Source organism: Mizuhopecten yessoensis, unplaced genomic scaffold, assembly GCF_002113885.1.
Source record: "Mizuhopecten yessoensis strain PY_sf001 unplaced genomic scaffold, ASM211388v2 scaffold10829, whole genome shotgun sequence".
Lineage (NCBI taxonomy): Eukaryota > Metazoa > Mollusca > Bivalvia > Pectinida > Pectinidae > Mizuhopecten > Mizuhopecten yessoensis.
This window is the reverse complement of record NW_018408742.1, coordinates 1,215,753-1,228,368: the sequence shown is the minus strand read 5'-3', so window position 1 is coordinate 1,228,368 and position 12,616 is coordinate 1,215,753. Positions and strand designations below refer to the sequence as shown.

The following is a 12,616-nucleotide window of genomic DNA, read 5'->3' as shown; positions in this document are numbered from 1 at the left end:
ATGTAACATAGTAACATTAGCACTGTAGTGCTATTTTTGCGACAAAACATATATAAAATTTAACAAGGATCACAGTACTTATGAATAACTATAAAAACAGGACAACAACTCAAATTAGATATGCTAAAATTATACAGTAGAGCATATGATATCACACTTGAATGTCACACCAGTGTTACAAAAGACAAGTTAAGACACTATACTAGTGTAATGTACATATATGCTAATGTAGCAAAGTGTAAAAATTTACAGGATACACACTAATATAGTGTGAATTAAAAAGAGACAATGAAGTCATAAATAGAAACAAGAGCTATAATTATGATATTGTAACAAAGTAATGATCCTTTAAATAATGGAGCTCAAATCTAAAATAAATATCAATTATATAATAAGTATATTACTGAAGTACATTAAATTAAATAACACAAGCAGCAGTGAAATTAAATAGTTGTAGTATAAAACATGTAGGTAGATTCCAAAGGGGGACAACTCACACTATATGTTGTGTGCAGATAGCACATGAGCAGACATTTTTGTTCCAGGTGCGGAGCAGCCCACAAAACAACTTAAAGTATAGAATAGGCTTTGGTATTGTTTTATGGCCCATCAACAATTTGTCTCATTCCCCCCTGAAATTTCATAATGAACCATTCCAGCCTTTGAATTGAAGGAATTCAGGGGTGAATGAGTTAAGGCATTTAGGGCCACCTGGATATGCAAATTCTGATAATGATAGGTAAGGTTAAGGTTTAATTTCAGATTTCAACACTTTTTAAGGGAGTTATGGTCCTTTATGCGAAATAACTTGCTCTACCGACTTTAATTTTGTATGTATATTGATGAAATTTCGCCTATATGTAAGGAGCCAAAATCTCTCAAACGAGTTCCCATTTCAATAACAAGGTCAAGGTCACTAAATGATGTATAAACTACCAGTATCTGACGGGGGTATTAGTTATCATCCAGATGACATTTCTAGTTTTTCCATGGCATATTTTTTTTCACACCAGAAAATGTACTCTGTGTGTTGTCGGCATCATAAGCTTTATTGCACTAAAACTTGAGCCATTTTGTAAAAGCACAGAATATTTTAACAATGAACAACATATATATTTACAAACATTCATGTCTCGAGTGTACATATATTTTGCTGGTTTTATAACTTACACATTACAGTTCAAATCATTTCACACAGTTATTTCACATTTTGTTTTAATTCATTTCATATTTTCTTCAAAATGTTTCTCGTTTATTTCAGATTCATTTCCATTTTTCTGTCTAAATACTTACGCTGAACCATTAGTGTTCAATAAAACATGTTTAGAACTGAAAATTAACATCAAGATACCATAACTAGATAGTATTTACTTCATATGGCCATTCATGGAATGAGTCTGTGAATTATCCTCATATAATTAAGGTTTTCTGATCTTAGATTGTCCTTATACAGAGGTGGTCCATATATGAAGGTTGTCATTTTACACAGGTGGTCCGTATTCCCGGGGTTTACTAATTCATAGATTCTTTTGAATGGATTGTCTGTTTATACCAGAGATTGTTACAAGCAGGTTTGAGTCAGTTACCTCAAATATAGTTGGTCATGTGATGAGTCGTTATTATACACAGATTGTCTTTATGCTTTGATGGTTGCTATGCACAGGTTCTCCTTTTATATAGGTGACATAATACACAGGTGATGGATCTGTAGAGACGATTTTAACAAGTGACCTTGGCCAAGCACACTGTCATACTAAACAAGAAACCTTTTACACAGATGATAGTGATTCAAAGGTGGTCCTTTTATAGAGGTTGTTCTTAAGCACAGGTAAACTTATGCACAGCCATTATATCCATACCGATGATTGGTGATGACGGATGACCTTGACTTGTATATCCTACATACCTTTTACACAGAAAATCATCATTCGCAGGTGGTCTATATATATAGGTGGTCCTTATTCACAGACAACCTATATTCACAGGTGTCCTTTTAAAGAGGTCGTCCTTATGCATAGATGATAGTTATTCACAAGTGGTCTTTATTCATAGATGATCATTTTCACAGGTGGTCCCAATATAGAGGTGGTCCTTTTACACAGGTGGTCCCTTAATAGAACTATAGATTTGATACATTAGGTTGGATAAATAGTGCCACCACGATTACTCTTACACTTCTCGTATATGAAGATCGCCATGGCAACCAGGATGAGGAACAAGTCGATAGATACTATGATGAGGAGAACTGTTTCTACAGTGTTAAACACGGCCGATTTATAAACAAGCATGTAAATGAATATGAAGGAAGCGTGGGTTAGAGAAGAGATCTTGTAGAAGAAGAAGAATCGTTCGTAATGAGCAGCTACGTTACAGTAACAGCAGCCATCCATACACTTTACACAGCAGAAATACAGAGAGTAAAAAACAACCCAGAACCCTACCAGTCCCACCAGGTAAAGGGGTAGGAACACGTTGACGAAGAACGTGCTCAGTCCACCGAAATCCCAGTAGACAAGGAGGAAAATAACTTCAGCCATGTCGAATAAAAACGACACCACCACGCGAATCATGAAGTTCAGGATTAGTTTACTCCCGTTGAGCATTTGCAGGAAACGTAAAGTCAAATCAACGACAGCTCTCTCAATGTAGTGAGGATGTTCACCGTCAATTTGGATGGTTTTTATGGTGAAAAACCCCATGGCGATGAAAGAAATTAGCTTACACTTTAAAAACTGTTTCCGTTTTCTAATCAGTGCAGTACAAAGCTACTGGTGTCTTTATAAACTGTTACAATAACATTTGTAAATGTTCAGTAGCTGATACTGGCACTCGTTCAAATTTGGAATCCTTTGAACAGTCCGTAGTAAAGATGAAAATTCACTGGTTCAACTTTTAAATTCACACTCGTTCATTTCTTCTTAGAATGTTCGAGCTGGTTCATTTCTTCCGACACTTTAGTGACCTTTAAAAAGTTCCTGAATTTCTGGTTCAGCTCGGAGTCTTTGGCTACGTTCAGAACAGACCTACTTCCTCCACCTAGTAACGAGGTATTTGTCTTTGAACAACACAGATTGTGTATTGGTTTGGACTATAGAATTGAAGTCAATTAATGTAGATATATATATACATAAATGTACACCTGCCAATGGCCTGATTGGTTTGGGTTTTGTAACAATGTAATTTGATTCATTTAACAACAAATTTTTAAAAATATATTGATTTATGGAACAAAAAGTTACCATTTTCAGATCAAAGTTCCCAAATAAAAGAAAGAAAATAATACTTATCAGGCATTTAGTTTGGTCAAGACATTTTGAAATTATCTCATTAAGCTAACAAATGTATTAAAGTTGTAATTAAGAATTGTTAGCTAAATGCATATGAAGATAAAATTTCAATCAAGATTGTTTTGATAACATTTAAAATCCAAAAGCAAAATATAGCTCTCCTCGAATTCGGAAGGATCCCCCCTAGATAACATGCCAGATATACTTTTTTTTTTTAAAGATTTTTAAACAATAACAATTAAAAAATTCCGTCTGATGCATCGTAAAGTTAACCAGACTTTGAACAAGCTAGTCCCTTTGTCTATAAAACATTTAAATGTCTGTCTATTGTATTGCATTTTATTACAAAGTATACATATACCAACCTTAAAGTGTCTGTTAGGTACAACTACCGTTACTTCCTTGTAAAACATGAGCATTGATCTCTGGTCTCGCTAATAAGGACACAGATACCTTGAAATCTTGATCGACCCCAGATAGCTTATTGAACCCACTTCAGTTTCAATCCTTTTTAGTAGCCAAGCCCCTAAACATTTCTACTGGCTACCTAAGTCTTGTAAAAGGAACCCCAGCAGGAAAACAAAAACAGGAGTTACTGTTGGTGTTTTAAAGTGGTAATTATGGTACTGAATGTTTTGATATGTAAATCACATCCCATTGGATACTTTACAACCCTCTGTATATTTCTGTCTTATTTCTTGCTATCTAATTTCTGTTTCCAATGGTGTGTTCCTAGGCACCTGTCATCATATGACCCCAACTGTTACGAGGACGTTTAAAACCCCAAACAAACAAATAATGATAATGGAGGGATGGATGGAGGTCGTAAATTTAATTCTTATCCAGGCATTATGTACTTCTAGAACAGGTACTTATCTATAGATGAATGTAAAATTCACAAAAGACTATAGATAACCATGCTATACTGCACAGGGTTTGGTGACATGTCAAGGCCTAGGGTATCGATGAACAAAAAATGATGAAAATGGAAAAAAATGGACCTTGAAATATGTTGGCGGTAGGTGAGATCGCAAATGTATGGAGGTGCATTATATAGAGATTATTTTGTATGTTAATAACAATTATCAGGGGAATACTTTTGTAGAAGTGTAGATTGATACGTTTTGCAAAAAGCCCATGCCTAATAATAAGCCCACCCATGTCTTTTGCCATTTGTTAAAAATGCTAACAAATGCTTTGACATTTTCCTATAATAAGCCCACTCATTCCCCGAATTGGAGTAAAGAGATTACGTGTTGTTCCCTGGGCATATTGCAGGATAAATATGGTATATCACAATCAAGACCTCCATCTCAACGTCAGGGTCACTGATATAATGTTGTTCTCTGATGAGGTGTGAAACTAATTACATAAACGAAGAGCAATAGAGGCCATGTACTGTCTTAAAATAGTTATCTATCGCGTCTGTTTCTGTGTCACCTGCAATGTGAGGCAACATGAAGGTATATTACTATGTCGTCAGCGGCGTCATCGGTTGAGGCGTCCGAAACAAGGTTTCCATGCGATAAGTTGAGTTTTCTTTGGTTGATTTAATTCAAACTTGGTACACACATTGCATACCAATATAGCTTGAATGAGTTTGCATTTCAGAAGTCAACATACATTTTTGTGGAGTTTTGCCTCTTTTATTGCCAAATAAGGGCATTGTGTAGTAAATGCAAGAACTTTAATATTTTTTAATCAATTCCTGTCAAATTTTGTACGGTAATGCTAGAAGCAATAATGTTTAACACATATTATGTTTTTTTCTGTTGAGTTTCAACTCTCCGCATTTTGGCATACCGCGCTTGACATAGCAACGCTGTTCATCGTTTTTGCCATTAATTTTTGCTTGTTTATGCGATAACTCAAGCCAAAACTCTTTTCTCACTAAAAGCGCTGAGCAGGCGACACATCCACTCTTGTGGAATTCTTGTGTTTTCTTATTGGTCCAAAAATCTGCCAGCCTAAGGTCCGTACAAACGTGCACGATAGCCACCTTCTTTCTTTTTATATACCATTTATCAAATGTCTAAACTAATGTAAAGATTATCAACTGCACATTTTTCTGTACCCTGGGACCAATTTGTGTCACTAGAGTACAGAAATTCTCAGAAACAAAATATACATGCATGTACCTGATAAATTCTTTACCCAAAGTGACAATCTGGAACACACACTACAGCTTAAAAACGGTGAATCAGCACAATACGTTTGGAACTAAGATTAATTACGTTTAAATCTGGGCATCGTTTCAGCTCATATTTGTTGAGATAACCTTAAATGGCTGTCACCTGGAGATGGGTTAATATCGTGGAGTTGTCAGATCCTTGTTTATAAAAGACCTAAGATAAACTGAAGGCTGTTATTGATCCTATGCTTGGATTTAAATGGAATAGAGTGAACACGAGAGCAGACTGGTTTACAGAGACATGCATACAATGTTCACACGCGTCAAATAACTTTTTGATATAATGTTTTTCCCCCCCCAATGGTACAATTAATAATTTGCAGGTAAAAAAGACACATAATTCACAAGATAACTTTTTTGCAGTTTGTAGTTTGATAAGTTCCAATGCGGACTAACGGAAATGATAATATCGCCAGATTAAATTTTATTTGCAGAAATATTTTGACCATGAAAATAGGAATTCAAAAAATAACAGCTTTGCAGAATTTAAAAAAATACCTGTCTCTTTTATTAATTATCTCCCTTGTTTCTGTTTTTGAAGGCTCTGTAATGGGTTAATCCACAATTTCATCCTCCTCTATACCCTGACAAATACTGACAACATGTACAACCTATGGCATCTTAGGTCTGATCAATGTTGTTCTAGTTATTTTGCTATGAATCAGCAGTAGAAATATATATATATGGGACCAGCATATAGTGTGTGTAATTGTCAACCTTGGTTGTAAGAACACTTCTAACAGTGGGTGCCTTTAACCCATTCACCCCTAACGTCACATTTGAACCTAACCAGATCAAAGACTGGGCAAGTCCAGTATAAATATGTAGGGGTGAATGAGTTAAACCAACTATTGCTTCATACCTATATAGTCCTCTGTTTATACGTTTGACAGGTTAGTTCTATCCGTTTGCCCTTGGTTGAAAATTTCATCATTTCTAAAATCTCAGCAGAACTTCTAAATTTTCAAGCAAGCTGATTTGGTAGTTTTGGTGCATGGTGTGATTCGCATTGCAATGTCAGATATGCAGGGGATGTAACTGTTTTGTGATTGTGTTTTATGTAAGAGTTTTATTATTTGTTTGGTTGTAGGATCTTTACCCAGAAGTCAAGCAACAGGAAAGTCGATTCCTCTGTTCCGGAGGTAAGTTTTTTCTCTCCAATAAAACCATTTCGCTGTATTGTAACTTTGAGTATGTTGATTCAAATTTACACATTTATACTGTTTGTGTACGAGAGATCCTCATAAAAATGAAGAATTGATACAGTAGTATCAGCAGTAGTATCAATGCAATATTTTCTTGTGTACTCTTAAAAATATCTGTTAATTAACATAACTAGAGTTCATAAAAATAGGATTCAAATCTTTTAAAAAGGAGGTACAATTCACAGTAAGGTAGCATATCTCCTTAAGAAATTGTCAAAATATAAAAGAAATCTAATACAACTTGGCTGATTTTAGGATTCAACTACAAACATGTATGTGTCTGACTCACTGCATGACTTACCTTACACAGTGACAATGGAGATGTGACAATATCAATCACTTTGACCTTCATTGGAAATATCAAAGAATGACCTTGACATTTATTAACAAATTGTTTCTTTTCATTGTATCGTGTATGATTTCAATATTCATTGAATTTGTCTTACTTTCCTTGTTAATATGAAATTCTGTCTGTCTTCCTGAAGGATTCATTGGGTACGCCAAAGACATCGTCGAAATCATCAACCACAAGGCGATACGTAACAAGGAGGATGACCAGCTGTATTACACGGAAATCTTCCTGGACAAAACCCTGCGGGTAAGTGACCTTGACCCTGATCAGTTCTGGGTTGAAGGTGTCGTCGCACAACTAAATTTATAATTATAATTATTGCTCAATTAATACACATCTGTCATTGAAATTTATATCACTTCATTTATAGCAATTCTAGTTCATTTTCTTAAATCTCAATCATTGCATATTTTTTCTTCATCTAATGTCAGTTAAATACATTTTACAGCTCTTTAGTTTTCTGATAAATGATTTTAAAAGATTTTTTTATTATTTTGTTCTCATTTTCAAAACAACTTTTTTTTCTCTCCTTTTGGCATTATGAGAAACATCATTTGAATATTATGATTTTAACTTGCTCATTAGGTTACCAGGTCAGCAAGTAGAAAGATGCACTGTAATATACAGGTTTAAATGGGTCTGTACATATGTTACAGACTTTTAACCCAGTCACCCCTCAATCCACTTCACCCCTAAATTCACATTTAAACTTTACCAAATCAAAGACTTGGCAAGTCCATTTTAAAAATGTAGGGGCGAATGAGTTAAATGTTGTGCATGATCAAGATTCTAGTGACCTACAACTACTTCCTTGTGGCTTTATTGGAAATTGTCAGGGTTCTCAGAATTTGAATATAGGGCACACGATCGTTGATTTCAGGTGTAATTGATTACCCTACAGTCTATAAGGTGTAATCCGACGTCTAGCTGAGGGCGTGTAGATAATACGATTTGGTGAGACCTACAATTTTCCTGCAGACTTATTGATGATCTATAACCAGGAAATTTATAACTATATAAATACTGCTAATGATGATATGATTATGCAGAAATTATTATTTCAAGCATATATAATTTTATCAATCCAATTCTGAATTATTATTAATTACTGAGTTAACTTTGGGGTGTATAGCAGTGGATGGGGCTGTAAAGCAGTGGATGGGGCTGTATAGCAGTAGATGGGGCTGTATAGCAGTGGATGGGGCTGTATAGCAGTGGATGGGGCTGTATAGCAGTGGGATGGGGCTGTATAGCAGTGGATGGGGCTGTATAGCAGTAGATGGGGCTGTATAGCAGTGGATGGGGGTGTATAGCAGTGGATGGGGCTGTATTGCAGTGGATGGGACTGTATAGCAGTGGATGGGGCTTTATAGCAGCGGATGGGGCTGTATAGCAGGGGATGGGGCTAGTTAAAATATAAATCATCATGTTTTCTTATCGCTTTAAATATTTTTACATGATTGCAGGTGGATGGAGCTGTATAGCAGTTGTATAGCCGTGGTTGGGGCTGTATATATAGCAGTGGATGAGGCTGTATAGCAGTGGATGGGGCTGTGGATGGGGCTGTATAGCAGTGGGATGGGGCTGGATAGCAGTGGATGGGGCTGTATAGCAGCGGATGGGGCTGTATAGCAGGGGATGGGGCTAGTTAAAATATAAATCATCATTTTTTCTTATCCCTTTAAATATTTTTACATGATTGCAGGTGGATGGAGCTGTATAGCAGTTGTATAGCCGTGGTTGGGGCTGTATATATAGCAGTGGATGAGGCTGTATAGCAGTGGATGGGGCTGTAGATGGGGCTGTATAGCAGTGGAAGGGGCTGTATAGCAGTGGATGGGGCGGTATAGCAGTGGATGGGGCTGTATATATAGCAGTGGATGAGGCTGTATAGCAGTGGATGGGGCTGTGGATGGGGCTGGATAGCAGTGGATGGGGGTGTATAGCAGTAGATGGGGCTGTATAGCAGTGGGTGGGGCTGTATAGCAGTGGGATGGGGCTGGATAGCAGTGGATGGGGCTGTATAGCCGTGGGATGGGGCTGTATAGCAGTGGATGTGGCTGTATAGCAGTGGATGGGGCTGTGGATGGGGCTGTAAAGCAGTGGAGGGGGCTGTAAAGCAGTGGATGGGGCTGGAAAGCAGTGGATGGGGCTGGATAGCAGTGGATGGGGGTGTATAGCAGTAGATGGGGCTGTATAGTAGTGGATGGGGCTGTATAGCAGTGGAGGGGGCTGTATAGCAGTGGATGGGGCGGTATATATAGCAGTGGATGGGGCTGTATAGGAGTGGATGGGGCTGTATAGCAGTGGGATGGGGCTGGATAGCAGTGGATGGGGCTGTAGAGCAGTGGATGGGGCTGTAAAGCAGTGGATGGGGCTGGATAGCAGTGGATGGGGCTGTAGAGCAGTGGATGGGGCTGTAAAGCAGGGGATGGGGCTGTATAGCAGTGGATGTGGCTGTATAGCAGTGGATGGGGCTGCAAAGCAGTGGATGGGGCTGTAAAGCAGTGGGTGGGGCTGTATAGCAGTGGGATGGGGCTGGATAGCAGTGGATGGGGCTGGATAGCAGTGGATGGGGGTGTATAGCAGTAGATGGGGCTGTATAGCAGTCGACGGGGCTGTATAGAAGTGGATGGGACTGTATAGCAGTGGGTGGGGTGTAAAGCAGTGAATGGGGCTGTATAACCATGGATGGGGCTGTATAGCAGTGGATTGGGCTGTATAGCAGTGGATGGGGCTAGGTAAAATATAAATCATCATTTTTTCTTCTCACTTTAAATATTTTTACATGATTGCAGGTGGATGGAGCTGTATAGCAGTTGTATAGCCGTGGTTGGGGCTGTATATATAGCAGTGGATGGGGCGGTATAGCAGTGGATGGGGCTGTATATATAGCAGTGGATGGGGCTGGATAGCAGTGGATGGGGCTGTATAGCAGTTGATTGAGCTGTATAGCAGTGAATGGGGCTGTATAACCATGGGTGGGGCTGTATAGCAGTGGATTGAGCTGTAAAGCAGTATCCAATTCTGAATTATTATTAATTACTGAGTTAACTTTGGGGTGTATAGCAGTGGATGTGGCTGTAAAGCAGTGGATGGGGCTGGATAGCAGTGGGATGGGGCTGTATAGCAGTGCATGGGGCTGTATAGCAGTAGATGGGGCTGTATAGGAGTGGATGGGGCTGTATAGCAGTGGCTGGGGCTGTATAGCAGTGGATGGGGCTCTAAAGCAGTAGGATGGGGCTGTATAGCAGTGGATGTGGCTGTATAGCAGTGGATGGGGCTGTGGATGGGGGTGTATTGGAGTGGATGGGGGTGTATAGCAGTGGATTGAGCTGTATAGCAGTGAATGGGGCTGTATAACCATGGATGGGGCTGTATAGCAGTGGATGTGGCTGTATAGCAGTGGATGGGGCTGTGGATGGGGCTGGATAGCAGTGGATGGGGCTGGATAGCAGTGGATGGGGCTGTAGAGCAGTGGATGGGGCTGTAAAGCAGTGGGTGGGGCTGTATAGCAGTGGGATGGGGCTGGATAGCAGTGGATGGGGCTGTATAGCAGCGGATGGGGCTGTATAGCAGTGGAGGGGGCTGTATAGCAGTGGATGGGGCGGTATAGCAGTGGATGGGGCTGTATAGCAGTGGATGGGGCTAGTTAAAATATAAATCATCATTTTTTCTTATCACTTTAAATATTTTTACATGATTGCAGCAATTCCACTCCATGAATGTATCTACCTGTTCTATTCTAGAAAGGAACAAATAATAATTTTAAAATTACAAAGTTTTTAATTTAATTTAATTTAGTAGAAAAATTCTTAAGTTTAATTTCATAAAAAAGTTTTAAGGTTTGTTTTTGTAAAATAAAGTTTAAAAGTTTATAAAGTTTTTTGTTCATATTTTTATTTTTTAAGTTTAAACATGATTTGTATAAGAATTAAGGACAAGTTTCTGGATATAATGTATTGACTTCACAAATTGTTTCTTTTTTTTCTCAGGAAAAATGGAGCATCAAATTGGACACTAAATCAGAAATATTTCAAAATCTTCACGGCGTTTTAGGTAAGAATGTGATTTATTTACAAGCTGATGTTTTCCTGATACTGGTACGTTATAATGTTGGCCTACTCCTTTAGCTTTGGTACAAATATTTTGCTACCATTTTATTGCTTTTTGGCTTATTTATCATGTTAGACTAATACCCAAGGTGCAATACAGGCCATGAAAAGTGTTTGAATTGAGGTCGATGCTTAAAGAAGTACTAGAAATACCTGGTTCTTTCCAAGAAAGATGCTGGAATATGCTCAGTTTTTATCTCACAAAGTAGCTTTTACGGCGACGGTGGCATCAACATTAACTTTGCGTTTTAAGTTAGTTTCACTGAAAGTATAAGTGCTAGACCAACCAAACTTGGACTGGTACCATAGATGCATCTTAGGTAGTACATCTCAACCCATGCATCAAATACTGGATGCGGCCTACCTTTCATGGTCCATTGACTTTGTCAGCATCTACATCACCATTAAGTTTTTGCATTGAAGTTAGTTTCTCTGATATGTGCATTGATGGTCAAAGCGGGGCATGGGCGAGATATATCAACCTGAATGGCTTGTCTTTCAAAGGTGCTGGAATGTTTATTTTTTAGACACAAGATTGGTTACCGTTTCACTAGCTTTGTAACAAAGTTCTATTTTGGTGATGGAAGTTGAGGAACAAAGCCAATCCAATGACTTTCAGAAGTCATGAAACGCCAAATGGAAAAAATGTGGAATGTTATAATGATCATTTGAGTAACATTAAGTTGACCATCCTTTGCCAAATTCTTTATTGGGGCTTTTTAGGTCAACTGAGACAAAGTCTCAAGTGACCTATTGCGATCTCCTTTTGTCCGGTCTCGTCCGTCATCCAACGTCCGTCCATAAACAATTTACATTTTCAACTTTGCAGAAACCTTCCATGGCCAAAGGTCAACAAAAATAGTGGTTGATTTGGTCCCCAGCCCCAGGGGCCTGAGAGGCGGGGCCAAAAAGGGTCAAATTGACTAAAATTTCAAAAATCTTCTTCTCCAGACCCAGATATGGTACACTCAAATACTTTCCATAGATGGAAGGATCTTAAGGTGCTTTACCAAAATGTGAATTTCTTGACCCTGGGGTCTCACGTTTCCCCCTGGGGAGGGGGTAAACTTTACTATAGTTTATATAGGGAAATCACATTTTGGACCAACATTTTTTTAATTTCCATTGGAAGTAAGTCAAATTAGGTTAGCATTATCAGTATTAGGTAGCAGTTTGATAGTATGCACATATGAGCCCTGACTGGGCCCCAGGGGCTGATGGATGGGGCCAAAAAGGGTCAAATTGACTAAAATTTCAAAAATCTTCCTCTCTCCATCCAGATATAGTAGAATCAAATACTCTTCATAGATAGAAGGATCTTAAGGTGCTTTACCAAATTGTAAACTTCTTGACCCTGGGGTCTCATGTTTTCCCCTGGGGAGGGGGTAAACTTTACTATAGTTTATATAGGGAAATCACATTTTGGACCAACATTTGTTTAATTTCCATTGGAAGTAATTCAATTT

General features: G+C 38.3%; 1 protein-coding gene across 2 annotated transcripts in view; it reads left to right on the top strand.

Moving 5' to 3' along the window:
- The window catches only part of LOC110462775 (procollagen-lysine,2-oxoglutarate 5-dioxygenase 1-like), a 74,558-nt gene that overhangs the window by 43,782 nt on the left and 18,160 nt on the right, over nt 1–12,616 (top strand). For both annotated transcript variants that reach the window (XM_021516929.1, XM_021516928.1), the window contains exons 5-7: nt 6,569–6,620; nt 7,169–7,281; nt 11,031–11,094. In XM_021516929.1, the coding sequence (XP_021372604.1) occupies nt 6,569–6,620; nt 7,169–7,281; nt 11,031–11,094 (229 nt within the window). The remainder of the gene's footprint in view (nt 1–6,568; nt 6,621–7,168; nt 7,282–11,030; nt 11,095–12,616) is intronic.